The 25,520-nt window shown below is 62.1% G+C and overlaps 4 protein-coding genes across 7 annotated transcripts; 1 reads left to right on the forward strand and 3 right to left on the reverse strand.

Annotated features, from left to right (window-relative positions):
* Nucleotides 1-1,146: 1,146 nt before the first annotated feature.
* BOLA1 (bolA family member 1) lies at nt 1,147-2,547 on the forward strand. Its single transcript, XM_066206683.1, has 2 exons — nt 1,147-1,235; nt 1,835-2,547. Exon 2 carries the CDS (start codon nt 1,845-1,847, stop codon nt 2,253-2,255), a length of 411 nt encoding a protein of 136 aa, XP_066062780.1. The 5' UTR covers nt 1,147-1,235; nt 1,835-1,844; the 3' UTR covers nt 2,256-2,547.
* SV2A (synaptic vesicle glycoprotein 2A) lies at nt 2,541-11,879 on the reverse strand. 2 transcript variants are annotated; one of them, XM_066206681.1, is made up of 13 exons: nt 11,732-11,879; nt 8,875-9,605; nt 7,830-8,010; nt 7,576-7,727; nt 7,366-7,499; nt 6,871-6,960; nt 6,565-6,675; nt 6,388-6,476; nt 6,006-6,170; nt 5,774-5,907; nt 5,302-5,505; nt 4,765-4,924; nt 2,541-4,196 (listed from the first exon to the last, which is right to left on the reverse strand). In XM_066206681.1, exons 2-13 carry the CDS (start codon nt 9,452-9,454, stop codon nt 4,013-4,015), a joined length of 2,184 nt encoding a protein of 727 aa, XP_066062778.1. In that variant the 5' UTR covers nt 9,455-9,605; nt 11,732-11,879; the 3' UTR covers nt 2,541-4,012. The 2 variants fall into 2 exon arrangements, with proteins under 2 accessions (XP_066062778.1, XP_066062779.1); XM_066206682.1 differs by lacking the exon at nt 5,302-5,505.
* Nucleotides 11,880-14,335: 2,456 nt separating this feature from the next.
* Nucleotides 14,336-17,964, reverse strand: SF3B4 (splicing factor 3b subunit 4). The gene is given in 8 exon segments (XM_066206892.1): nt 14,336-14,538; nt 14,540-14,622; nt 15,023-15,077; nt 15,079-15,194; nt 16,112-16,306; nt 16,464-17,006; nt 17,330-17,458; nt 17,854-17,964. Coding segments are annotated over 8 exon segments (1,257 nt in total). The 5' UTR covers nt 17,888-17,964; the 3' UTR covers nt 14,336-14,436.
* A 485-nt stretch (nt 17,965-18,449) lies between these two features.
* MTMR11 (myotubularin related protein 11) lies at nt 18,450-22,866 on the reverse strand. 3 transcript variants are annotated; one of them, XM_066206890.1, is made up of 15 exons: nt 22,728-22,866; nt 22,539-22,654; nt 22,095-22,167; nt 21,835-21,977; nt 21,484-21,731; nt 21,305-21,392; nt 21,138-21,226; nt 20,941-21,059; nt 20,787-20,850; nt 20,528-20,598; nt 20,271-20,446; nt 20,008-20,178; nt 19,617-19,808; nt 19,070-19,408; nt 18,450-18,548 (listed from the first exon to the last, which is right to left on the reverse strand). In XM_066206890.1, the coding sequence occupies exons 1-15, from the start codon at nt 22,774-22,776 to the stop codon at nt 18,450-18,452; spliced, it is 2,037 nt and encodes a 678-aa protein (XP_066062987.1). In that variant the 5' UTR covers nt 22,777-22,866. The 3 variants fall into 3 exon arrangements, with proteins under 3 accessions (XP_066062987.1, XP_066062988.1, XP_066062986.1); XM_066206891.1 differs by having other exon boundaries at nt 19,070-19,330; nt 22,539-22,669; XM_066206889.1 differs by having other exon boundaries at nt 22,539-22,669.
* Between the last annotated feature and the right edge of the window lie 2,654 nt (nt 22,867-25,520).

Raw genomic sequence — 25,520 nt, forward strand, 5'->3', positions numbered from 1 at the left:
CTTCTTTCCATGCCATGCTTAGCATAAATCCCATCCCTCCATCCCCATACCTCTGCCAAGGATCCCAGCACTCCACTTACCCTGGCAAATGCCACGGGATGGGCACCGAATTCCCCTAGACCCTCCAGAGGAAAATCCTGGTCCCTGGCCTGGGTCCGGCTCCGGGTGAAAATGAGGAGGGAATCCCGGCTGTTGCCACCCGGGCTTGGAGCAGAGCAGAGGGAGCAAAAAACAGCTGAAGATTCTGACAGCCGGATCTGTCACTGGGAGCGGGAACTGAGTGGGCTCCAGCAGCACTTTAAAAATAGCTGGTAGGATTTTTGATCCCAAAAGGCAAATTCCAGTGGGGAGGGGAAGGAAGAAGACAGGGAGAGCCAAGACCTCCCAACTGCACACACAAGCAGTGGGTGAGGTGGACATGGAGTCCCTTAGAGCTGCCCATCCTGAGGTTTCTCCAGGCTCTGGGAGAAATAAGCAGGTTGGGAATGCAGAGTGCTGCCAGAAATCCAAGGAGGCTCCCATCCCATCAGCACCTGGCAGTGTGCGCCCCAGCTGCAGAGCACTCCCGTCCTGGCTCTGCGAGCAGAGAGATGGGAAAACCCATGGAGATGGTGGTGTCCAGTCACACTTCTTCTCTGCGATTCTCCATTCCAGAGCTTTCCCTCTCCCTCCCTTGGAGAGCCTGGAAGGTCCTGGAAAGGGGCAGATATTGAGAGAAACTGGATATTTTATTCTTATGCCTGGAAGACATTGAGCGGGGTGGGGAAGGAACCACCTGGCTCAAAGGTACAACCAAAATCCCAGAGGATCCCACCGCTGTAAGCAGCTCCCGGGATACTGGCATGTGGATAAATCCCATCCCCAAGCACCTGCTCTGGGGCCGGGCAGCTGGGGGCTAAAAAAATCCAAGAGCAGGTGGAGCGGGACCCTCCTGAGCTCTGTGCAGAGACCCCGAGAGGTCTCCCACGCTGCCGTGCTGTGTGGCGGATGCCATGGGGCGCTCGGCCACCAGCAGCCCCCCCCCCGTCCCCCGGCACACGTGGCTCCGCCCGCACACCTCCGGCCCCGCCCACAAACGCCATATTAGGCTAAAGGGGCGGGCTCGGCAAGGGGGCGTGGGATCGGTGCGTGAGGGGCGTGGCCTACGCCACCTGCGGGTTTCGCGGCGGGGATTGGGCCGAGGCGGTCACGTGACGGCGGCGGAGCGACCCCGGGCGGCGTGACCGGAGCGGGCGGTGAGAACCGGGGAGAGGCCCGAGGGGGATCGGGGGGTCCCGAGCACCACTGCGGGCTGTGGGAGGGTCTGGTGGTCCCGGGGATCCTTCCTGTGGAAAGGTCGGGGGTGCCCGCCGTGGGTCGCACGGGGGATAGGGGGACGTTGGGTGCACCCCCGGTTTGGGGAGGGCTGAGGGGGGTCAGGCCCTTCTCTCCTGCTCTGAGACTCCTCCCCACTCCGAGCGCGAAGGCTTCCGTGGACATCGCCCTGCGCCCCCCCTGCCATTCCCGGGGCAGGAGATGGGCTCGCCGCCCCCGGCACCCCCTCGTTCCCCCTTCCGCCGTCCCCAGTAGCAGCTGCTGACCTGGCAGAGTTCCCCCACCTCATCCCTCCGTGCCAAGTTTCCCCCTCCTGCCATCCCCACTTTCGATGCGGGATCCTCCGGAGACCCTCAGTCCCAATCCCTGTGCCCCCCACTGCCCTCTCCTCGAGCCTCCTCTCCCTTTCAGCTCCCCCAGACGTCCTCTCCTCCGATGCCGGGTCCTCTCCTGGCGGCCACGGCGGGTAGGGGGGCGCCTCTCTCTCTGCAGCCCCCCAAATCGCCCCTCTCTCTTGCAGCCCTTCTCCGATGCGGGGACCCCTCCTGGCGGCCGCTGGGGGGGCCATGGGGGGCGCGGGGGGGCCCCTGGCCCGCACCATCCGTGCCAAGCTGACGGCGGCCCTGCAGCCCACGCACCTGGAGGTGCGGGACGATTCCCCCCGCCACGGGGGCCCCCCCGGCGCCGAGACGCATTTCGGGGTGCTGGTGGTGAGCGGGCGCTTCGCGGGGCTCCCCCTGCTCCAGCGGCACCGCCTGGTGCATGAGGCGCTGCGGGCAGAGCTGGCCGGGCCCCTGCACGCCCTGCAGGTCATCGCCCGCACCCCCCAGCAGTGGCAGAGTGACCCCCGCGCCCCTCCCGCACCGCCTTGCCTGGGGGGCTCCAAGCGGGAGCAACGCCGCGGGGACGGGGAGGAGGAGGCGGCGCCGGGGCCGCAGTGACAGCCCCGGAAAGCCCCCCAGGAACAGCGTGAGGCTCCCGGGACCCCCAGCCCGGTGTCAGCACAGCAGAAGGAGCCTGGAGTGGAGAGGGGGCAAAAGTAATGGGGGTGACACCCCCTCCCCATCATGCTCTGCCCTGACCCCCGCACGCCACACCACCCCCAGAGCCTCCAGCACCCCCAGCCCGGACCCACCCAACCACCCCTCCCTGTTCCCACGCTGGGGGGGGATTTTTGGGGTGTCCCTCCCATTTAATGTCTAAACCAATTTAAATAAACGTGTTTTGGGGGCAGCTGAGTCTGGAGAATCCTTTGGCAGGGGTGGGGATTTGGGTAATTTTGTGCTTTTTTGGGATGTTTTTTCCATTTTAATTAATTTACAAACACCTGAAACTACAGCACGGCACGACAGAGCTACAGGGGGGCCGGGGGGGCCCCAAGGACCAGCTACACCAAAGAGGGGACAAAGCACACGGGGGCTGCTTGGAATGGGAGGGGGCTGCCCTGGGGACAGGGGTGCTCCCGGGTGGCTCTGGCCAACCCTGCCCAGCCCTGTGGGGCTGATCGGGTGGGGGGGCTGAGCACGGGAGAACCCCCCCAAACCCCAGGTATTGAGGGGGCACAGCACTGGGCCCCCTGAACCCCGATTTCTTTTGAGGAGGGGACAGCACTGGGGACCCCTTGTACCCCGATTTTTTGGGGGGTAGGGGCTGTTTGTGCTTTGCAAACCGCTGGTGGTTTTGGGCTCAGGGGAGGTAAAAGGGGGTGCAGGGGAATATTGTGGTGGAGGGGTTAAAAGGGGACATGGGGATGCAGGGAGGGAAAGGAGCTGGGAGGAGGACAAGAGGGTGAAGGGAGCCCCCCTGCACTCCCCCTCACCCACACCAGCCTCCTTCTAACAGGGAAAATCCTTTAAAAATCAGGTAAAAATCACTAACTGGCAGTTCTGGGGGTCCCCCGCTGCTGCACCCCAAATGAGACCAAGGGCTGGGGCTGGAGGGGGCTGTGCTTTGCACCCTGAAAGTCGGGCACCCAAAAGTGGGGTCATCCTGGGGGAAGGGGGGCATGTGCTTTAAGGGGGGGGGGGGCAGCCTAAAATTGTCAGGCAGCCCCAAGGGGATTCTGCACCCCCAACTGCTGCACCCCCCCAAAGGGTCCTGCACCCTACTATCCTATGACCCCCTGAGGCATTGCTGAGGCAGCCCCATTGGCTCTTGCTCCCCAAAAGGCTACCCCCAGATGCCCCCCGAATCTGTGGAGGTTTGGGGGACCCTGCTGGGTGCCTTCCACAGGGATGGGGAAACTGAGGCACAGGGGGGCTCCTCCACACCCAGACACTTCATCCTCCTCCTCCTTGGCTTGGCAGGGATTTGGGGGATGCACAGAGATAGGGGGTTCAGAGGGCCTGTGTCATCCCCCCTCGATGCCAGGGCCCTCAGGAATGAGCAGCAACTCACATGGGGGTGACACCAAGAAAAGAAACTGGGGGGCTGAGGGGGGTATTGGAGATTGAGGGGGGGTCAGGGAGTCGGGGCTGAGTTTTGGGGGCCAGAGGGAGTTTGAGGTGTCGGGGAGGCTTTGGAGGTACAGGGGGATCTGGGGCAGGGTGGGGGGTCCAAGTGCAAATGAAAAAGATCCCAAATGCTCCAAGAAGACGTTTCACAGTGTCTAACGCGACTAATCCCAGGGGCACGGGGGGGGGGAATGCTGGATTTGGGGGGTGCCCCGGGGAGGGGGTCCCTCTCCCCCAGCCCCCCATCACTGCAGGACCTGCCCCCGTGTCTCGGGCAGTTTGAGGGCCAGGGAGCTACCGAGGGCCAGGGCAGCTGAGGCAAACAGGATGGGCACAGCCTTGGTGATGCCCACAAAGGACGTGAAGATGCTGATGCCCAGCACGGCTGCCAGCTTGCACAGCGCATTCAGGAACCCAAACGCCGTCGTCCTGGGGAGGATGGGGAAAGCTGGAGTTGGTGGGGCTCCCCTGGTGGGGAGGGGTGGGTAGCCAGCCTCGGGGGGCACCTGCAGAGGGCAGGTGGCACCCCGAAACAGGCACCTGGAAGCCTGAAATGGGCACCTGGAGGCCCGAAACAGGCACCTGGCACTCCAAAATGAGAACTCAAAACCCTTAAATGTGCATCCAGCAGCCCAAAATGAGTACCTGGCAGCCCGGGGCTGGCAGGCAGCACCCAGAAACAGGTACTGAGCCCCTGGTAACCCACACCTAGCTCCCAGCACCCCCAAGACCTGTACCCAGCAGTTGGTGCCTCAGGCCTGGCATACAGCATCCAAAACTTCCCATCTGGGATTCCACATGCATCACCCAGAACCCAAACTCTCCCACGTGGCACCCAAAATACTGCCCCCAGCACCCAAAACCTCCCACACCCCTGGCACCCTGCCCCTAAATCCTCCTACCCTGCACCCAGAACCACCCCCTGGCAATTGAAACCTCCCACTCAACACCCAAAACCTCACTCCTTGCACCCAAAACCTCTGTTCCAGGCCCCCACCTCTTGTCAGAGGGGTACAGCTCCACGGTGAGCACGTCGAGCGCATTCCAGGAGGCAATGCTGACCCCTCCAAAGAGACAGAGCAGCGCAATCATGGCAGACTCACTGTTCCCAAAGGACAGGAAGAAGCAGCTGATGCAGGACATGACACTGGAGCCGGCTGGAGAACACATGGACATGTCAGAGCACAGGGAAACTGAGACAGGAGGTGGGGCTGAGGGGGCTGACAGTCCCAAAAAGGAGGGGGAGATGGGGGTGACCCACCAGGAGGGACAGGGAGGTCCCCAAGAGATCAACAGAGATGGAGGTGACTAGCGGGTGGGAGGAGGGTCAGGAATGTCCCCACAGGGGTGATGGAGGTGGGGTGACCCACCGGGGCAGTCCCCAAAAGGTGATAGTGATGAAGTAACCCAGCAGGTGGGAGGTGGGTCAAGCAGATGGAGAGCCTGGTTTGGGCCGGAAAGCACCTCCAGGATTCCCCAGCCCCACCCGCACTGAAGGCACACCCGGCTGCCCCGAGCCCATCCTGTTGCCCACCCAGCATGCGCAGGCGGCCAATCTTGTCCATGAGCAGGGCTGAGACGATGTTTCCAGGAAGCACAGCCAGGGTGCCCAGGAAGCTAACAAAGTAGATCATGTAGGCGTTGTTGTCGTCGCTGAAGTCCAGCTGGCAGCCCTCCTTGTTGTGCAGGAACGTGCTGTTCACCAGCCGGCTGTTGATGAACTTGTACTCAAAGAGATCTGGGGGGAGAGTGGGCCATGGGCTCACCCCATCTCCTTGCAGACCTGCCTGGTCCCTCCCACCTGGTGGGTCAAGCACATTTCCACCACCCCCCTGGGGACCACCTTGGTGGGGTCATATTATCTCTACCACCCCAACTCCATCGTGCCACTGGGGACTTTCCTGACCTTTCTCCAATGTGGTGGCTCACCCTCATCTCCATCAATACCCTGGGGGCCACCCTGGTGGGTCATCCCCTCCATCCACCCAGGGATCCCATTTCCCCACCTGTGTTGTAGAAGACTGTGGAGATGAAGGTGCAGTTCTTGAAGAAGGTGTTGCTGGAAGTGATGTCCTCAAAGTAACACTCATCAAAGAGCGAGTCCTCGAATATCACCGACTTCATCTTCAGCCCGATGAACCTGCACGGGGGGACAGGAGGGAGACCCCGGATGCCCGCCAAACCTGTGCTGAGCATCCCTAGGCTCAGCAACCCCAGGCTCAGCCTCCCCTCACTCACTTGTCATTGAAATACTCCCCACCACGGTGCACTTGGTTCTCCAGGGTGAAGTTGAAGGTGAAGTGCCGAACCTTCTCGCGTGTGAAGAGCTTTGTGCGTGATGCATACTCAATGCTCTGCAGGTGCTTAATCATGTCCGGGAACCACACGGTGAGCCCATAGTAGCTGCAGAGACAGGGGTGAGCGGGCACCACACACCTGGGATTCCCAGTGCTGGCCTAGGGCTCCAGGGGCCAACCCTGAGCTCCCAGTGCCAGCCTGTACTATCCCAGTGACACTTGTTCTATCTCATCTCACTCAGTGCTGCCCCATCCCATCCCAGCCTGCCCCATTCCGCCCCATCCAGTGCTGTCCATCCCATCCCAGTCCCACCCTGCAGCACCTGAAGGACATGGTGAACCACACCGCCATCATCATTAGCGTCACCCGCCGGTACTCAGGCACGAAGCACTGCTGGAAGTTGCTCCAGACCTGCAGAGGGACATGGGAGACGCCAAGGACATGGGAGGTGACAGAAGGCACATGGGGCACAGGGGCCCCTGGGCAGCTCTGGCCTCACCTGCTGGGACAGGTTGAGGCATCGGACCAGCCAGCGCCGGTACCATGTCCCGGTGTCCGACTGGATCTCGATGAGCTCGTCCTCCCGCTTGATGGTCTTGATGTGGGTAACCTGTGGGTGGGACAGTTTGGGGATACTGAGAAGCACTGGGGCCCCACCTTGTGCCTCAGTTTCCCCAGATATTACAGCAGCACTGCATGCCCTGGAGGTGAGCAGAGGTGGCAATTGCACCTCTGCTCCTGGAGGACACCTCACCCTCCCTTGGGGTGCTGGGGACCCCAGGGCTCAGCCCTGGGGGGTTCTTACCGAGAAGACCCTCTCAGGGTGGCCCTTGGCCCTCATGTTCGTGTCATGGACCTGCTTCAGCACCATCCAGGCTTCATCATGCTTCCCATTCTGTGAGGGCAGGGACAAGTCACCCTGGGACAGCCCAGACCTGGACCCTGACCATCCCATCAGTGGTCCCTTCCTGGGTTCCACCACCTACCTGGGTCCTGCCAACCACCCAGGGATCCCTCCACCATCTTTGTCACCTCCTCAGGGTCCCCCCATCCCTCTGGGGTCCCTGGCTGGATCCCGTGATCCACTTGGGTGTTCCTGCCCAGTTCCACCCCTCTCCAAAACCCATCCGGGGCTTTCTGTGCAGGCCTTACCACCCCTGGGGGTCCCTGTCTGGGTTGCCCCATCTCTGCCCCCACCTGGGAGCCCCTCCCTGGGGACCTGCACGCCACCCACCACTCCAGGTCCCTGATGCACTCCAGATTCCCCCCAGGACACAGCCATGCCCCCGCAGACCCCCACCTCAAGGTAGAAGCGTGGGCTCTCAGGCATTGTGGTGAGCGCCCCAATGGCAAAGACTGAGGGGAAGGCGCAGACGAGGACAAAGACCCTCCAGCTGTGGAATTGGTACGCGGAGCCCATCTGGAAGCTCCAGCCTGGACAGGGACAGGACATGGTGGTGGGGCCGAGCCCCGACGCACCCCCTGTGCGCCACCAGCCCAGGGCTCCTACCATAGTGGGGGATGATGGCCCAGGCCATAGCGGAAGCGTAGATGCCCCCGATCATCCAGAACATGCAGAGCCAGCTCAGGTGCTCCCCGCGCTTCTCCTGTGCCAGGAACTCCGAGAAGTAGGAGAAGACGATGGGGATGGAGCCGCCGATGCTGGGGATGGAGGGGAGGGAATGGCATCACCCCCCGCCCCACTGCACAGGGGGGAGATCAGCCCCTGTCGTGGGGGTCCCTCCATGGCTGGGCCCCCCTTACCCCACGCCCGAGAGCAGGCGGCAGAAGAGGAAGGTGCCGTAGCCCTGGACGAAGGAGGAGAAGAAAGCGAAGACGCTGTTGACGGAGAGGGAGATGAGGAGGCACTGCCTTCGGCCCAGCCGGTCGGCCAGCCCGCCCCACACGAACGCGCCCACCATCATGCCCAGGTACACGATGAGTCCTGGGGAGGGGGACACACAGCGAGGTCAGTCCTGTGGGACGCCAGGACCTGCACCCCGAGTCACCTGGAGGAGGGAGAGCATCCTTGGCACTGGGGGTGGGGCGTAGCCAGGGACCCTCTCCTCGAGATGCTGGGTCCCCTTGAAGGGAGGGGACAGAATCCCATGTGAATGGGATTCCCCTGCTCTGCTCGGGGACTGTGGGGCATGGGGGGGCAGATGTGCCCCCAGGACCCCCTCACCCAGCCCCTCCCCCTGTCCCAAGATTGCCAGATCTCAGGGATGGGGGGCACTGGTACCCCCTGGGATTTGGAGGGGTGTCAAGCTCTGGCAGGGATCACAGAGAAGGGGTAAGCAATCGAACAAAGCCCCCCATGGCCCCCCAAACCCGGTCTCAGCATCCACTAATCAGCCCAAGTTTCAGAGCTCACTCTCCGCAGCTGCCCCTCACCATTGCTCATGTGGGAGCCGGTGTGGGACTGGGAGGAGGATGGTGGCAGACCTATGTCCTGTGTGCCTCCTTGTCCCCACATCCCTTCCTGGACCCCATACCTCATGGCCTCCCAATCCTTCCTTAGTTCTTCTATAGCCTGTATGACCCTTTACATCTCCCTTAGATCCCCATGTCCTTCTCCAGCCCCAGCTCCCTGCATCCCCACCCTTCTGTGCTTCTCTGCCCTCCCAACATGTCCTCGTGTCCCCCTACATTCCATATGTATCCCCATATCCCCCATGGGACTCTCCCACATCTCTCCACACCTTCCAGTGCCCCTGCATGTTGCCCCGACCCTCCTGTCGCCCCTATCCCATGACTCTCCGCTATCCATGACTCCCACATCCCGTGCCCCCCGTGCCCCTCTCCTCACCCAGCATGCCCTTGTTGGAGTCGGAGAGGCACATGTCCTTCTCGGCGCTGGGTAGGACAAAGCCCACCACAAAGACCTCGACGCCGTCAGCCATGAGGGCCAGGCCCAGGACAAAGTAGAGGGTCCACTGGAAGCGGCCGTGGCCACACTCCTGCAGGATGAGCTCGTACTGCTGCGCCAGCTCCTCCCTGTCCTTCCTCCGCTGCCCCTCGCTGTCATCAAAAGCGCCGGCGGCCGCCACAGCCCCCAGGCGCTCCCCCCCCTTCAGCGACTCCTGCCGAGGGATCCCTTGGTACTCGCCCTCGTAGATTTCATCCTCCTCGTCGTGGCCCTCCGTGGCGTCGCTGGACACCCCCTCCTCCTCGTTGGCCCCCTCGCCCCCCCGGTAGTAGCCGTCTTGGGGTGCGTAGTCTTCGTCATCCTCCTCCTCCTCGAAGCGGGAGTAGGAGCGCCGGGTGTACTCGTCCTGCACTCGGTCCATGCCCCGGCTCACCTTCTTGGCCGCGTGCTTCTTCACCTCCTTGGCAATGTCCTTGGCGCCGCGGATGAACGCGGTCCGGTCCCGGAATGACTCGTCCATGGTGCCGGTGGGATGGGACAGGGTGCTGGGGGTGGAGGGGGTGTCTCTGCGTTGGGGGCTGCACCCTCAGGCCCAGAGTGCAGGGAGAGCGGTGACGGCGCTACCCATCCGTGGAGCAGGGTGTGGGAGGACCCTGGCTGCCAGCCTGGACCTGGGAAGCCCGGACACAACCAGGGCTGAGGTTGAGTGGTAGTGGCCCTATGTTCCACCTTGCACTTTTTCTCTGTCTCAGATGGAAACAGGAGGATTGGAGGACCCCCCGGTGGAGTGGCAGGCAAGTTACCACTGGGCACAGTGGGGGCTGGAGTGGGGACAGGCTGAGAGACACTGGCTCCATGCCAGCCCGCTTCCCCTCACTCGGGGGACTCCAGCTCCCACAGTTCACTGGGACCCCCCCCAGCCCCCTTGGATCCATCCCTTCTGCATTCCTCCCAAAAGACAGGGGGAGCTGGGGGAACATCAGGGGCACGACTGCCCCTGAGTGTCACCAGTCCATCCCCACAGGACTGCGAGTCACCCCAAAAAACAAGGCCATCAGCAGGTCTGGACTGAAGTCCTCCATTTCCTTGGGCACCACAGGGAGGATGAGGGTATCAGCCCCTGAGGGCATGGAGGTCCCCAAACCCACTGGCACCGCCAGTGACCCGGGTGGGTGGCTCAAGGTCTGGTACAGGAGCCCCTCAGAGGACCCCTGGGGGCCTGAGTCCCTTGAGTGACAGTGACCCGCGTGTGCCAGGCCATGCTCACTGCGGAAGCTCCCAGGCAGGATTTACTGTGGGAGATGCCAGCACCAGCAGATGCTGACCTGGCCAAAGGGGGCTGGGGGTACCACGAGTCTCCTGGGCTCCAGCCCTCGGGCAGGAGAGGGGCATCCAGATCCCTGGGGGTGGCATCTCCTAGTCCCCGTACAAACCAGCATCCCACCCCCTCCTCCCCAGCCCAGCGTCCCCACACCCACTGCACAGAGCCCAGCTCAGCTTGTGACAGGGATGGACCCGCAGCCCCCCAGCCCGATGCTGCTGCTCCACCCACAGGGGCCGTCGTGACCCCCCCAAGTGCTATTTTTATCACTGGCGAGGCGGGAAGGAGCTGCGGGCAGAGGGACGCAGCCGGCGACGTATCCCCCCCTGCCCAAGCAAGGGGACAGGGCATGCAGGGACGCTAAATTTAGCCCTTCAGAAACCCTGGAGGGAGGGGGGCTGCGGCACAGCATGGGCCCCCATTCCCGAGCAGAACCAGGCAGGTGGTTTTACAGGATAAAATGGCAAATACCCCCATCTCCTGCTCCGGCTGGAGGGAGACCCCAGCCCCCTGCCTGGGCATCCCATGGGCCTGTGAGGCTCCTGGAAGGGGCTGATCCATGACCAAGGTCATTTTGCTCCAGCCAGCCTTGCGGTTCCCTTTGGAACCTCCCAATGTGGGGCCAGCATTCCACAGGCCAGGAGGTATTTGGGGCCGGGAGAAGGAATGGGGGAGCAGGGAGAGGCTGGGTGCATGGTGAGGGAGAGAATGGGCTGGGAACAAGGTCACTGCTGGCTCCGTGACAGAGAGTGGCCGTGCAAACCAGGTAGCCTTGAGCGGCCGAGCTGACGCCAGGAGCCAGCGCTGTGTGAGATCAGGGGTTCGATCCCAAAAGAGAGCCAGAAATGCCACAGACCACAGTCCCTGAAATGCAGGAGCCAGGGAGGTCCCCAAAAATGCCTGTCAGGGGGCTGAACATGCTGCTGGCCCTGCAGCCCCGTCGTGGCGTTGGACAGCTCTGGACAAGGTTATCGAATCTGGATCCGTCTCCTCCTGCCACGCATCCAAGCGGAGCCAAGGATCGATGCAACCATGCACCCCAAAACCGCCAGGAGTCCCACGCTGGGGGTCTGCATCCCCCCTCCCCCGCAGCCCCCAGCCTCCCTGCAGAACGCCAGGAATATGGCGACAAGGGGGAAGAATTGGAAATCGCACGTGTCCAAGGTCACCCCTCAACAGCCCCCCGGCTACCCCTACCCCAAAACCCGCCGGTTCCCCCCTCCCATCCCTGCGGCGAATTCCCCATCCCCTCCGGCTGCTCTGCGGCCACAGGACGGCGCGGGGGGATGACAGGAGCCCCCTGAAACGCACATCCCAAGGCAGAGCCGGGCTCCAGAGAATGTTTTCCAGGACAAAATGGCCACACCAAGTGGGAAGGGGAAGCCGAACCCCGAATCCATCAGCGGCTCCGAGGACGCCGATTAACGCCGCGGGGAGGGGGGATGTGGGGGATAAACCCGTTTTGTTCCCCTTTACCTGGCTCAGTCCTCGCCCCGCTCCAGCTCCAGCTCCCTTCCCGGCGTCGGCAAGGGGGGATGCTCCGGCGAGGAAGGATGCTCCGGCAGCGACACGGCGCGACAGCAGCCCCCGAGTACCAGCGCTACCGCCGCAGCCTCCGCCGCACACACGGAGCGCTGGGAGAGTCCATCGGCGCAGCCCCGGGAAGGGAGGGATCAACCACAGCACGCGGCGAACCGGGGGGGCTCGGCGGGGGAAGGGGGCTCGCCCCACCGACGGGGGGGGCGATGGATCTCCCGGGATGCGCAAGCGGAGCTCCCACGAGATCGGGGTTCCCGTGATGGAGCTGCTGGGATGGACCCGCTCCGGAGGCTGCGGCTGGCGGGGAGCGGCTGGGATGGGGGGCATAAGCCGGTGGCCCCCCCGGATCCCTCGGCGAAGCTTAGCCCGCCCCCGTCACGGCTGAGTCACGGCCTCCTCGGGGCTGGATCGGGATTTTTTTGGGATCTGATCATCCCTGCCTGGGCTGGCCAGACTCAGCCCCTAGGCTACAACACGACACAAAAGCCCCCGATTTATTTTTTACGGGGAGTTACGGCTGGAAACGCACATCGCAGAATGGGGTGTCCAAACCAACCCCCATTTCCCATGGATTGCTTCACAAGGGTGGAAAACTGGGACCTGCAGTTCTCCAGCCCCATATCCCCTGGGTTATGGGGTGCTGGGTGCTCCTGGGACTGGCTGAGTTCAGAGTGGGGGGCCCGCACAGTTAGTAGGGCTGGGAGTGCTCCCAGGAACAAGAACTTCCCTGAGCCCCTCCACTGGAATTCCAATGTTCCCAGAGCCCCTTCATCCTGCATCCCAACATTCCCAGAACCCCAGCCTTCCCTGAACACCCCTCCTCCTGCATCCCCTGCAATGAGCTGACCCAGTCCCAGCTTCCCGAGTGTCAACCCCAAAGCCTCACAATCTGTCAGGATCCATCAAGATTAGCACTTTACCCCTCAGACGGGAAAAGGGGTGGGGACCAGTCTGCACTGGTGGTGCCAGCACAGGGAAGGATTTAGAAACCCGGAGCTGAGAAGCAATTGTGACATTTATTGTTGGAAAAAAACCTAAAAGGGAGATGAAACTGCAGGACAAGGCTGGCAGTCTAGGAGCATCCCTGAGAAATGGGCAGCACCAGGCTGTGCTCTCCGGAGAACACGCACTCGGTGAGCCCCAGCCCCGGGGTCGGGGATGGAGCGAGTTCGAGTGCCACTTCCTCAGGCACCCGGTGACTCATGTGCCACTGTCACAGCAGAGCTCTGTATCCCCTGCTTCGGTCCGCTTGGCCCCGGGGGGGAGTTTGTGGATCATCAGAGGGAACAGGCTTGGCGGCAGGACAGAGAATGGCTCCTCCGGTCCGAGGGGCCATCCACATCTGCCAGGGCCTAAAACACGGCAAGTGGGATAGAGCTGAGGGGAATGGGATAAAAAAAGGGGGGTGATGGGATAAAGTGTGGGGGGGAGTGGGATAAAATGGGACAAAAAGGGAGAAAATCAGGGCTGACAATGGACTAAAATCAGAGGGAAGATAGGATGTAACTGGGAATGACAGGATAACACCAGGGATGATGGGATACAACTGGGGGTGACAGTGGATAACTCCAGGGGAGAAGGGGATGATGATTGTGTCCATGCAGGGAGATTGGCTGCCCTGGGTGGATCTTGGTGGTTTCCATGACTGAGGAGTAGAGAAATGCCACCCTGGGGCTCCCTGGATCCAGACAGGAATCACCAGATCCTTAGAGTACTGGAGATCTCTCAAGCCCCTCAGCTCTCAGCACCACAGGGAACCCCCATTCCCACACCACACATCCCACCCCTTACACCTAAATCCACTCACTCTACCAGTCCACGTGGGATTTTTCCCACATTTCTGAATGTGAAGGATCAGAAGGTTCCAATGTTGTCCCTCCCTTCCTAGCCCATCCAGATCCTAGGACTTCCCACATGGATGTAACGCAAAGCACAGCCCCAGCACAGAAGACACTGGGATGAAAGAAGAAAGCAGCATATTCCCACTTCCATGTCCCCCACAAACTCCCAGCTCTTGGAGGCTCTGGCATTGCCCAGGGGCGGGAGGAAGTGTTTGTGGACCCCAGGCCCTTTGAAGATTTCCCAGAGGCATGTTTGACTTTGGCTAAACCTTGACACCAAAATACTCCAGTCAAACCTCAGCTCTCTGGATCTGGGCAGTGATGGCTCAAGAACGGGAAGCCAAAGATTCCTATGGAGCAGCCAAAGAGAGCAAACAGCTCTTCCAGGCTTACCAGTGGAGCAGGGATCAGAGCATGGATCAGCTCTGCCACTCCTCAGGCCCCAAATCCCTCCAGCCTGGTTCTTCCCCACAGCCCAAGCAGGGAAGAGATCTCACCTGGCAACAAACAGGCAGAGTCTCATTTTGGTTCCCAAATCCTTTACTTGCAAGCGGGTGGCCACTGCTTTCCATACAAAACCAACAAATCCAGCAAAAAGGAGTTTGGAAAAGCTTCCAGGGGAAGAGAAACAGGAGGAAGTGTGGAGAGCGAGGGAAATTAACACTATAAAAAGAAATAGGGGGAAGAAATGGGGAGGGAAGGGAGGACCAGGGGACGGCCCCCAGCCCTTTGCAGGAATGGGAATGTTGATACAAGGGGCTGTGGGAGGCTGAGGATGGGGAGCAGAGAGTCCCCCACCTCTCAGGGCAGGGGTCCCCGCAGGGGCCCACGGGGGGGGACTCCAGGGGGTCTCTGTGCCGGCCGAGGGGGCAGTGGGACCCTCTGGTAGCCGTATGGGGGGGGGCCGGGGGGGCCCGTTGTAGCCATGGGGTGGCATCAGCGGGGGGGGCCCACGGAGCCCATGGTGCGGCAGCGGCCCGGGATGACCTGCGGGAGACAGAGGGGTCAGTACCAGAGCCCCACAAGCCCCCTGGAGGAACGTGGTCCATTGGCCCCAATTCACCTCCCAGACTTCCGTGGAGGTGCCCACCACGCCCGCCACACCCACCCCCAGGTGCCCCCAGCCTGGCCAACACTCCCTCTGTGTGGGGGTCCCAGAAACAGGAATTTCTCCCAAGACCCCCGTGGGCACAGCAGGCCTCCAGAACCACCCCAAAGCTGTGGATATCCCGACGGGGGGGTTGCAGGGTCCCATGTCACAATGAGGAAACCCTGTGAAGACCCCAGAGCGGGGGGTGCAAGGTCCCCCAGGTCTTGCTTCACGCCCAGCTGTGCATCCCCTCCTCCTACCCCCGGAGCAGAGCCCCCCAGAACAGATCCCACTCACCCATCGGAGATCCAAAGTGTGGCCCCCGGGGGGGGAGCCCCATGGGGGGGGGGCCCAGGGTGCGGCATTCCCGGGGGCGGCCGGGGGGGCGGCTGCCCTCCGGAGCCTGGTGGTCCTGGGTGGTGCTGCCCCATCCCAGGTGGCCCGTGGTGCACCTGCATCGGCGGCATTCCTAGGGGGAAGATGGAGTTAGGGGTGCTGGGAAGCAGCTCCGGGCACCCCCAGGAACCGCAATTCCAGCTGGAAAGCAGGGGTGCAAAGGGGCTTCTGCTGCCGAAAAGGGAACGCAGAGCTTTTCGGCAAGAGGAAAGGGCTTGGATGCAAGTGTGTGGGAAAAGAGATGGGATAGCGAGTGTGTGCAGCCCTGGGACAGTGAGGAATCCCCATCTCTGGAGACTCTGGACAAGCTCCCAGAGCGATCCAAAGCTCAAGGCTGCTCTGCTCCAATGGGAGCAACCAGGGTCCCCCCAAATTTCCTTTTTCCCCATTATCCCATTTTGTCCCATTAAAAAAGATTCCTTCCTCCTGAGCCTCATTTTCCCTGGCCAGGTGTAATTGGCTCCGCTCAGGCCCCACAGCATCTGTTCCTGGCATGGCCAGAGTAGGATCACACAAAGCTCCCTAATTAGGGAGGCTCTGGAGCCGCAGGATCAAACAAATCCCAGAGAATCATTAAATTGCACATTTCACAAGATCTGTGCTTTTGAACCCAGAACTGAGATGCAGACACAGCTCCTTCCCAGGACCACAGGGCCAAAATGTGGGGAATCAGGGAAAAAACTAGTTTCATTAGATTATTAATGCCAAAATTAGCTCCTGCCTTCCTTCTCCGCATCACTGCCTTCCCATGTGCCTTCCTTCCTTCCTTCCCGTGTCCCCGCATCCCACACCTTCCCAACTCAAGGCAACCAACACCTCTCCCTGCTCAGGCGCCTCCCGGACAGCAATGTTTTCCTCAATTCCCCAAATCCTTCAGCAGTCGCAACCCCCACTCCGTGACTAGGAAAGACAAAAGGAGGATCCCCCCACGCAGCCCCCAGCAGCAGGAGCTGAGCCCCACTCCAGCCCCGCTCCCGGCCAGCTCCGTACCTGGGTGGTGCATCCCTCCTGGCGGGAAGGGGTGCGGGTGCGGGGGGTGTCCCCCGGCGGGGGCGGCCCCCGAGGGGGGTCCGGGGGCTCCGGCGCCCGGTGGCATCGGTGGGGGCGGCATGGCCGGGGGCATGCCGGGGGGCAGCGCTCCGGGCGGCGGCACCGGCGGCGGGAACGAGCCGGGGGGAGGCAGGCCTGCAACACAGCGGGGACGTGGGCCAGGGGAAAACAAGCCGACAGAAAAACTTGGGAGAAGAGGTGGGAATTGCCAGAGGCAATGTGGAAACAGGGCAGAACAGCAGGATGCTGGGCCAGCATCCTGAGCTCCGCCCCAGACAGGTCCGTCACCCACCTGGCGGGGTGACCCCAGGCCCCAGCGCGGTGACCACGGGGGTGGGCACGGTAGGGGGCGGGGGGGCGTCCGCAAAGAGCTGGTGGGGCCGGTCGGCCTGGGAGAGGGGGTTCTGAGCCGCCAGCAGCCGCTCGGCCGCCGAGCCGTGCCGCTCGCCCTTGGAGTCCTTCTTGAAGGCGTAGGACACGGTGATGGGGCGGTTGCACAGGTACTGCCCGTTCATGGCCTCGATGGCCGCGTCCGACGCGTCGAAGCTGGCAAAGTTGATGAAGGCGTAGCCCTTGGAGTTGCCCGTGTCGGGGTCCCGCATGATCTTGGGGGTCTGCAGGATGACCCCAAAGGCGCTGAAAGTGTCGTAGAGCAGCTTCTCATCGATCTCGGGGTCCAGGTTGCCAATGAAGATGTTGGCGCCCACGTCCAGGTTCTTGTTGTGGGCCGAGGCCTTGTTCACCCGGATGGGTTTCCCATAGAGTTTGATCATGTTCATGATCTTGATGGCGTAGTCAGCATCCTCCTCGCTCAGGAACTCCACAAAGCCATACCCTGAGGGACCCCAAAGAGGCCGATCGGGGTTCAGGGAAGGGTCAAGGGACCTCAAAGGGGGACCCCAAAAGGACTTCAAGACAGAATGAGACCTCCCCACACTCCCTCCACTCGATTTAAAACTCCAGCTCATTGAAACCCCCATTTAATTATTGACTGAAACCCTCCTGGTTTCATTTACGTGCCACCTAATACTTGATTCAGTCCCCACTTAATTTAAACCCCGGGGCACCAACACCTCCTGAGGGACAGAGGACGATCCCCCTCTCCCATATCCCAATCCCACCGCCAGCTCTACTGGCTGGGATCTGGGGGTTCCTCACCCTGATGCTGGCCCGTGACCCGGTCCTTGGGCATGTGCGTGTTGACCACTGGCCCGGCCTGCAGGAAGAGCTCCCAGAGCAGAGGCTCGCTGACCTTCTCGTCCAGGCCCCCCACGTACACCGTGGCATCTGCGAGGAATCGAGGTCAGAGCCGGGACACCCGCGAGATAACGGGGGGCTCGGGGCTGACATCACTCAAATCAAAGCCCCCCGAACCCAAAGCCACCCCCCGTCAGCACTTAATCCAGGAGGCGGCCCCTCAGCCCCCCTTTATCCTTCGGGAAACCAGAGCCCACCGTGGCGCCGGAGCTCCCCCGGCGCCCCACTCCGTGTCCCCAGGGAGCCCAAAATCCCCTCCAGCGCCTTCCCGTGTCTCCAGGAAAGGAATACCCATTCCCCCCAGAATCGTCCCCAGCCCCCCCCGATGGCCCCAGTGTACCCAAGGTCTCCACAGGACCCCCGCGGTGTCGCCCTGGTCTCGCCCTGTCCCCGGTGCCCCCGGACACCGCCCCCGCCGTTCCCACCCTGGTTCCTCTCCGAAATCGGCCCCGCCGCCATTTTCTCCCGCTCCCGCTCCGCGCGCGCGGGGCCGCACGCACGCCAGCACGCACGACGTGCGCGACGTCAACGCGCAAGCCTCGCGCGCGTGACAGACCGGAAGTGGCCTCACGCGGAGAAGGCGCGGCCGCCATTTTGGGTGCGGGCGGAGGGGCGGGCAGGCGCTGCTGCCCTTCTGTCGCGACATGGCACTGGCGGCCAGCAGTGCCCTCAGTGCCCCGTGATCCCAGCGCCGGAGGGCCCAGGTCTGGGCTCCCGCAGCCATTCCATCCCCACTGCCATGCCCGTTCCAGTCCTATCCCATCTACTCCAATCCCCATCCCTGAGCTCCTTCAGCCTCATGGAAGCAGCACGAATTTAATGGAAAACCGTGAGCCGGCAGTGTCCGTTCAGCATCGGGGACGCCTCGGGACGTTCTGCTCTTCCCGGGACCCCCAAGCACCCAGAGGAAGTCGGGAGCAGCTACAAGGAGCAGCCAGAGGCACCGGGCTGTTCCAGAGGCCCCAAGCCCCGAGCGATCCTGGCGGCGTCCCGGAGCTGCGGTCAGGTGCCCTCCGGGCTCTCAGTGGGGCCTCCGCACGTTCCAGGTGTGCAGCCGGTCCTGGAGCAGCTCCAGCTCCTCAGCCAGCCCGGCCAGGGATGGGGCCAAGCGCCCACGCTGCTGAGAGACCACGTCCAGCACGGGACGGGGGTGAGGGATGGGGGTGAGGGATGGGGACACGGGACAGGGATGGGACAGGAACACAGGGGTGAGAACATGGATAAGGGTGGAGTGTTCATCATGGGACAGGGACACAAGGACAGTAACACAGGGCAGAATGTCCAGCACAGGACAGGGACACAGACAGGGCAGGATGAATGGACATGGGATCCGTCCATCCATCCATCCATCCATCCATCCATCCATCCATCCATCCATCCATCCATCCATCCATCCTTCCATCCATCCTTCCTCCCTTCCTTCCTTCCCTCCCCCCTGCTGGACACAGAGATAGGGTTAGCTGGATGGACACGAGTTGTGTCCAGCCTCACCCCCAGCCCAAGCAGCAGGACAGGCTGGGACCCCCCAAACCGGGACCCCCCAAACCGGGACCCCCCAAACCGGGACCCCCCAAACCGGGACCCCCCAAACCGGGACCCTCCAGGCCCCAGCCTTCCCCCGTGCCTCAGTTTCCCCAGTACCTGTTCCTGGGGCAGCCCCCTGAGGTAACAGCGGTGCCAGAGCCGGATGCAGGGCCCGGCGGTGCAGGGCAGAAGCAGCCCCGGGGGGGCATGGCAGGTGTCCAAGAGCCCCCCTTGCGTCCCCTGGCTCTCGGAGGGGGACACCCGGTGTGGGGAGCGCAGGGGTGGGCGGCTCCACCAGGGCAGGGGGTGGGGGCACAAGGAGCCCTTAGCCAGCGTCAGCACCAGCCTGGCCCCCCCCCACAGGCAGGGGTCTCCAGGCTGGGAAAGGGGCAAAACGGGGATTAGGAAAAATGGAGGGACATCCGGCCGGGCTGAGGGATGAGAGGGAGTAGGGATCTGGGGAAAACAAAAAGGGGAGAAATCCGTTGTGAAGGGAGACAGGGGAGGAAAAGTGGGGGGAAAAATAGGCGTTAGGAATAAAAGGGGCTGAAAGAGGAAATGGGGGGAACGATAGGGATTAAAGGAAAAAGGGAGGGAAAAGGCAACCAGAAGGACAAATGAGAGGCAAAGGAAAGGTGCAGCCCCCCCCCACAGTGACACTCACCGTGCCTGGAGCCAGGGACTCAGCAGGGGCCGGGGGTCCCATGGGGTTCTGGAATTGCTCCCGCTGCTGCCGGGAGTAGCGTCGCCCCCAGGCCCAGACCGGGGGGAAGATGCAGGTGTGGGGGCCCCTCCTGTGCCCCCCAGGGTCCTGCCAGCCCCCCATGGGCCGGTAGGTCTGGCTGGGGAGCCGGGACTGCAGGGGAAGAGTTGGGAAGTCAGTCCCATTTGGGATGGGGAAACCGAGGCACAGAGGGGAAAAGAAGGGGTAAAATAGGAGATCCGGGGGTGCCCATCCCCAGTTTAGAACGGGGATGGAGAAACAGAAACAGAGTGAGGAGATAAAGGGGTGAAATGGGAGAGTGTGGGGATGCAGCAGTGTCCCTGCCCCTCACCATGCTACTGTGGCCCCGCTGGCGCTGGCAGCTGAAGCGGAAAGTGCTGAAATAGGGGCTGAAGCTGCTGTCGTGGAGCGCCAGGAGAAAAGCCTCAGTGAAGCCAAAATCAGCCGGGAATTGCCACAAGAGCTGCCACGTGCAGTCCAGGAACAGCAGGAACACGGGGGCCTGGGGGGGATACGGGATGAGCTGGTCTCACCTCCTCCTAGGCATGGTCCCAACTCCTGTCACTCTGGTGGGACAGGAATGGGGGGTCTCACCTCCTCTCGAGGGGTGTCCCGGCGGAGCAGCCCCAGCCGGTGCGGGAAGGGGTGTCCAGCTGCCACCCATTCCCGCTGCACCAGGCTCTGGAAGCCAGGCAGGGAGCGGGCATGGGGGTCCCCCAGGAGCTGCACCAGAGAGGCCAGGAGGCAGTTCAGGTCCCGGTCTGAGGGCTCTGGGGAGGCAAGGTGGTGAGGGGGGTGTCCCCTTTCCAGCCCCCTCCATCCTTTTCCACCCCCCATCCTGGTGCCCCCACCTTGCAGGACCACGGAGCAGCGCTTCCCTGCCAGCAGCGACACTACCTCCACAGCTTTTCTCAGGCAGGTGCTGGGGGGAAAAAGCAGGGGTTCAAGGCACCCCAAAATGCCACAGTCACCCATTCGGGTGGCTCATGGCCCCACCTCAATGCCCTCATCGCCCCATAGTGCCAGGTGGGCTGGGGGGGACATTTCACCATGGGATTTAGGGTGAATTTACCCCCTACACCCCAAAGAGTCCCCTTGGCCCCTGCTCACCGGACGTGGTCCAGCCAGCGCGTCCCTTCCAGGGCCGAGAGCCACTTCTCCTCTGCCACCGCACCTGGATCCCATGGGATGGGGTTTCAGCAGAGGGGAAGGCCCGGCCCCCTGGGAGGGTTGGGGGTCCCCAGGTACACCCAGTGCCACTTACCAGTGCAGAGTGCCTGCAGCCTCAGGTGGGCGAGCTGGATGTCAGCAAGCGTGGGCAGCTCGGCCGTGTCGGCCAACACGCAGGGCCCACGGTCCCCCAGCAGCAGCGTCTCCAGGCACCTGGGGGGCACGGGAATCTCCAGGTGAGGCCAGGCCAGGGGCACACCCTCAGCACCCCCCGGGCCCGCTGGGACCCACCTCACGTCTTCGCTGCCTGGCTCTGAGGCCGGGTGAAAGCTTGCAGCTCTCAGCAGGTCCCCCCCACCCGGGTGGCGCCAGCACAGGCGCTGCAAGAGAAACAGGGTGGTGCCCCTTGTCCCCCTCCTAGCGCCCCCCACCCAGCCAGGGCCTGCCCAGGCACTCACAGGCACCCGTCGCTCCTGAAAGTGGGCAAAGGTTCGCTTGAGGTCATGGTCCAGAAGCCCACTGGGCACCCACAGGTACTGGGGGAGGCTGTGGGAAGGTGGGACACAGGGTCGGGTCCCCCACATCACAGGTGCCATTCAGTGGCTCGGACAGTGTTGGGGGACTGATGGGACCATACCTGGGGGCCATGTCGAAGCGCTCATTGACGGCGCTCACCCTCCAGCCTGCGGCGCCGAGACGCTGCAGCTCCTTCTCCCAGTCCCGCAGGCTCTCAAAGAGCAGCATGGTGGATGAGCCTTCCTCCTCATCCTCTTCCTCCTCCTCCTCTGGGGGGGTTTCGCCAGGGCAGGACCAGGCGTCGTGTCCCTCAGCAGCGTCCCCCAGCCACGCAGCTGCCTCCCGTGCCTGTGCGATGGCATTGGCCACCTGCGAAGGCAGCCAGGGATGGGCTGTGAGCCCTCTAGGGTTCCCCGGGACTGTGGGGTACCCCAGAGTGAGGGTGCAACACTTCTGTGCCTCCCTGGCTTACCCGGAACGCCTGCAGAGCCAACCCGTTCTCAGGGAAGTAGAAGTGGAGCAGGCGGAAATCCCGACAGAAGACGGAGAGTTCCTCGGGGATGAACTTGAGGGTGGAGGTGGCAGTCAGCACCTTGGGCTTGGAGAAGCTGCTGGCTGGGGTCAGGGGGATGAGGCTGTCAGGGCCAGCTGAGAACTGCCAAACTCATTACATGGGGCTGAGACCCGAGACCTGCCCAGCCCATCCTTTGTGCCCCTGGATGTCCCCATTACCTGCCACCAGTTTGTGGATGCAGGGCAGGGCCACCTCGTCCTCTGAGTGGAGGAGGCCACGGGAGCCAGGAGCCTGTGGGAGATTGGGGAGGGCTGGAAAGAACCCCAGAGTGTCCCCTGAGTCCCAGGAAGTGTGGTGGGGATGGATCTGGACCCAAATGTCCCTTGTGCCTTGTCCCCCACCATGTCCTGCAGTGAGGAGTTCCCAGGGCGAACACGGCGTGTTCCGCAGTCAACGAACTGGGATGGGAGTCAGGGATGCGGTGGGGTTGGGCTGAGCCGAGGGTCGGGGTACGGTGGGATGGGTTCGAAATGGGATCGGGATGCGGTGGGATGGGGTCGCGCCAGGACAGGGGCTCCCCCGGGCAGGCGGCACGGGGCCCCCGCGGTCCCGTTTCCGGTCCCGCTCCCGTATTCCCAGTGTTCCTGGTGTTCCCTTCGCACCTGGCCGGGCAGGAAGGCGAGACGGCGGTCGGTGCAGAGCAGCGTCCCCGGTACGAAGCCGCCGCCGTTCCCGCAGCGCTGCCGGGCGCCCGCCGCCTCCTCAAGCACCCGCTCCCCTGCGGGGACCGACACTGGGTCCGGGGCTCCAAGGGCCCCGAGCCTCCCCAAGACCCCCGGCCCCGGCCCTACCTGGGAGCCCGGGGAAGGTCGGGCGGCGGCCGCCCGGGGCCCCGCTCATGGCGCAGGGACTTTGGCCGGGCGGGCCCGGAGCACCGGGGCCGGAGCGGCCCGGGAGAGAGCCCCGAGCGCCCGGCCCGGCTCCGGCATCCCGCCCTCCGCTCCGGCATCCCGCCCTCCCCTGGCATCCCTGCCCCGGCACCCCGCCCCTCGGGGCCCGAGATTCCACTCATCCCGACCCCTCGGATCCCGGCATTCCGCCTCCCGCCATCCAACTGCCCGGTACCGGCGGTGGGAAAGAGCGGGGGGAGCCCGGGGACGGGAGCTCCGCAGGCGGAATGCGGAGGGGCGTGCGGCCTCAGGTACCCCAGAAGTTCAGCGCTGGGGTACAGACCCGGCGACCCCGTCAGGGACGGGCGGTTCTGGGGTCCCGCAAGCGCTGCCCAGTGCAGGGGACCCCCCAAACCCCGTCAGCAGCGTCACGGGAGGGGGAGCCCGGGGCCCCTCCCGGGCATACGGCAGGAGAAGCTGCTCGGTGACTCACGGCAGAAGCATGAAACTTTCTCCTCCCAGCCCGACACCGGTTCCCAAGCCGGCCCCACTCCTGCCGGCCCCTGCCTCGCCGAGCCCCCGACGCCACACCGGGCAGCAGGTGGATGGTGGCCCTGGGACTACCTGTGCCACCCTTCAGTGCCACGACACCTCCGCACACCCCTAAACCCAAAGCCCGGGGCAGCCGAGGTAGCAGTGCCCGCCCGGGGCAGGATAAATCCTGACACAAACCAGGCAAATGGAAAACTCAAGGGAACTCCAGGTCCAACTCTGATTTTTAGGGTATTTCCCCCCAGGTTTTTGGGGTAGTCCCAGCTTTGGAGGTTGCAGCTGATGCACCCCAATTTTCCTCCTGCAGGAGAATCACCTGGCAGAGGTTCCCGGGGACTCAGATATGCTTTTGGCTCTGGCACTTGGCAGATGAGAGGAATTTCCTGGAGGCTTTGAGCCTGGAGCTGCTCCAAGCCAGGACGGAGTTAGTCTGGACCACGGCAGGAGGAAAGATCCTGGAAGAAAATCATCCAGCACAGACATGGCACTGGGCATGGAATGGTTCGTGCTGGATTTTATCCCTAATTTTGTCCTGAGACTCAGGTACCAAAGGGAGCACCCCTCTGGGGTGGCCTTGGGATACAGCTGGGGAAAAGGCTCCAAGACCAGCAAGGATGGACAGAAACAGGGAGGGAAGGGTGTTTGAGGGTGCTCTTTTTAAAATGAAAATCAAGAATTAGTACCAAAATGGAATCACACAATAAATAATATAAATAATAACCCCAAAATAAATAATAAATGACACCCCCAAAACCACAATAATTAGATGGAGAAGGGGATGAGGAGCAGCCTCAGGAGGGAATTGGGGATGCCCAGAGCCCTCGTGGTGAGGGGATGAAGGAACCTCAGGTGCATCAGCTGAAGGTTTTTATTGTCAATGAGTCTGTGGTGCCACAGCGAGGCCACAGTACAGCCCAAGTGCAATGTTCTGGCCCTGTTCACCAGGAGGCCAAATATCACCAATTAATCTGGAATGAATTAAAAAAAAAAAAAAGGTTGGTTTTGGGTTTTTTTTTGTGAATAAACCACTGCAGAATTAATTCAGGTCATTCGGTGTCGCGTTAGTGAGACCCAAAGCTGCCCCAGCCTCCCCCACCGACGTGCCGGGGAATGGCAAAGGTGAATCTCATTTAATAAAATCAAATCAAATCTTATTCATGGTTTTACATACGCTGAAAGACAAAGTTTTCCTCCATCAGGATCTGATGGCAGCAATTTAAATTCCAACCACACCAGTAAGTGCACTTAATTTGACCTTGGGGTCACACCACAGTCTCCCATGTCCCCATCTCCATGGAAAAATCCCTCCTGGGGCAGGTTTGGTGCTTCTCCAGTTTTGGAGTTTTCCCTCCAGGAGTGGTGCTTTTCCTACAGGTTTTCTGCCTTCTCCCTCCTCCCACAGCTCACCAAACCAATTAGTAGGTCTGGGGGCTTCCCATCCCAACCCAAGTCCAGCATCCACTGGGATGGAGCTAGCCCAACAGGAGAGAAATTCCCCCAAAACCTGAGGAACAAGTGATGAAGCATCACCTCCCGCCTTCCCTCCCATGCCCTGGGGCATCCCTGCTCCCAGTGCTTCCAGCACAGCTGGAGGATGTTCCCAATGCCAAAATAAAGCTGCTGCTCCGATTTTGGGAAAAATAAACATCAGAAACTGGAATTTAAACCAACTGCCCATAAATAGTGAGGGGTTTGGCCTGGGTTTTAACCATTTCAGCTTAAAATTTGGGGTGAACCAAGTGGGGGCAGAGCCTGTGCCACTTAACTAGCACTGCATGTCCCTGCCCCAGGGGTAAAGTCCATTAGAATTCCTGCAGTTTGAGGGAGAAACGTGGAATTTGTTCCGAGGTAAGAGGAGCCAGCTGGAGTGGGTGTCACACCCTTCCTTTCCCACGGCTTCAGCCATGCTCGGGGATTTTATAAAACCAGGGAAAACAACATACACTGGAGTCAAACCATCCCTGGGGTGTCTGAAATTTGGATTTGAAAAGCGGCGGACAAGGAGCATTGCTGGCTGGACTCAAAAGTGTTGGGATCCCACCAGGAAAGGCCTTATTTGGGGGCATTTAAGTGTAGGGAAGGCCTTAATTCAGGGGGGTTTAGGTCTAAGTTAGCATTTTTAGGGCCAAGTGTAAGGCATTGGGTGATCCCCCAAGCTCAGCACACTTCCAGCTCCTCTGCCCAGGCCCTCATCCCTTCTCC

Source organism: Chamaea fasciata, unplaced genomic scaffold (genome assembly GCF_029207755.1).
Source record: "Chamaea fasciata isolate MVZ Bird 193981 ecotype frontalis unplaced genomic scaffold, bChaFas1.0.hap1 SCAF_31, whole genome shotgun sequence".
Taxonomy (NCBI): domain Eukaryota; kingdom Metazoa; phylum Chordata; class Aves; order Passeriformes; family Sylviidae; genus Chamaea; species Chamaea fasciata.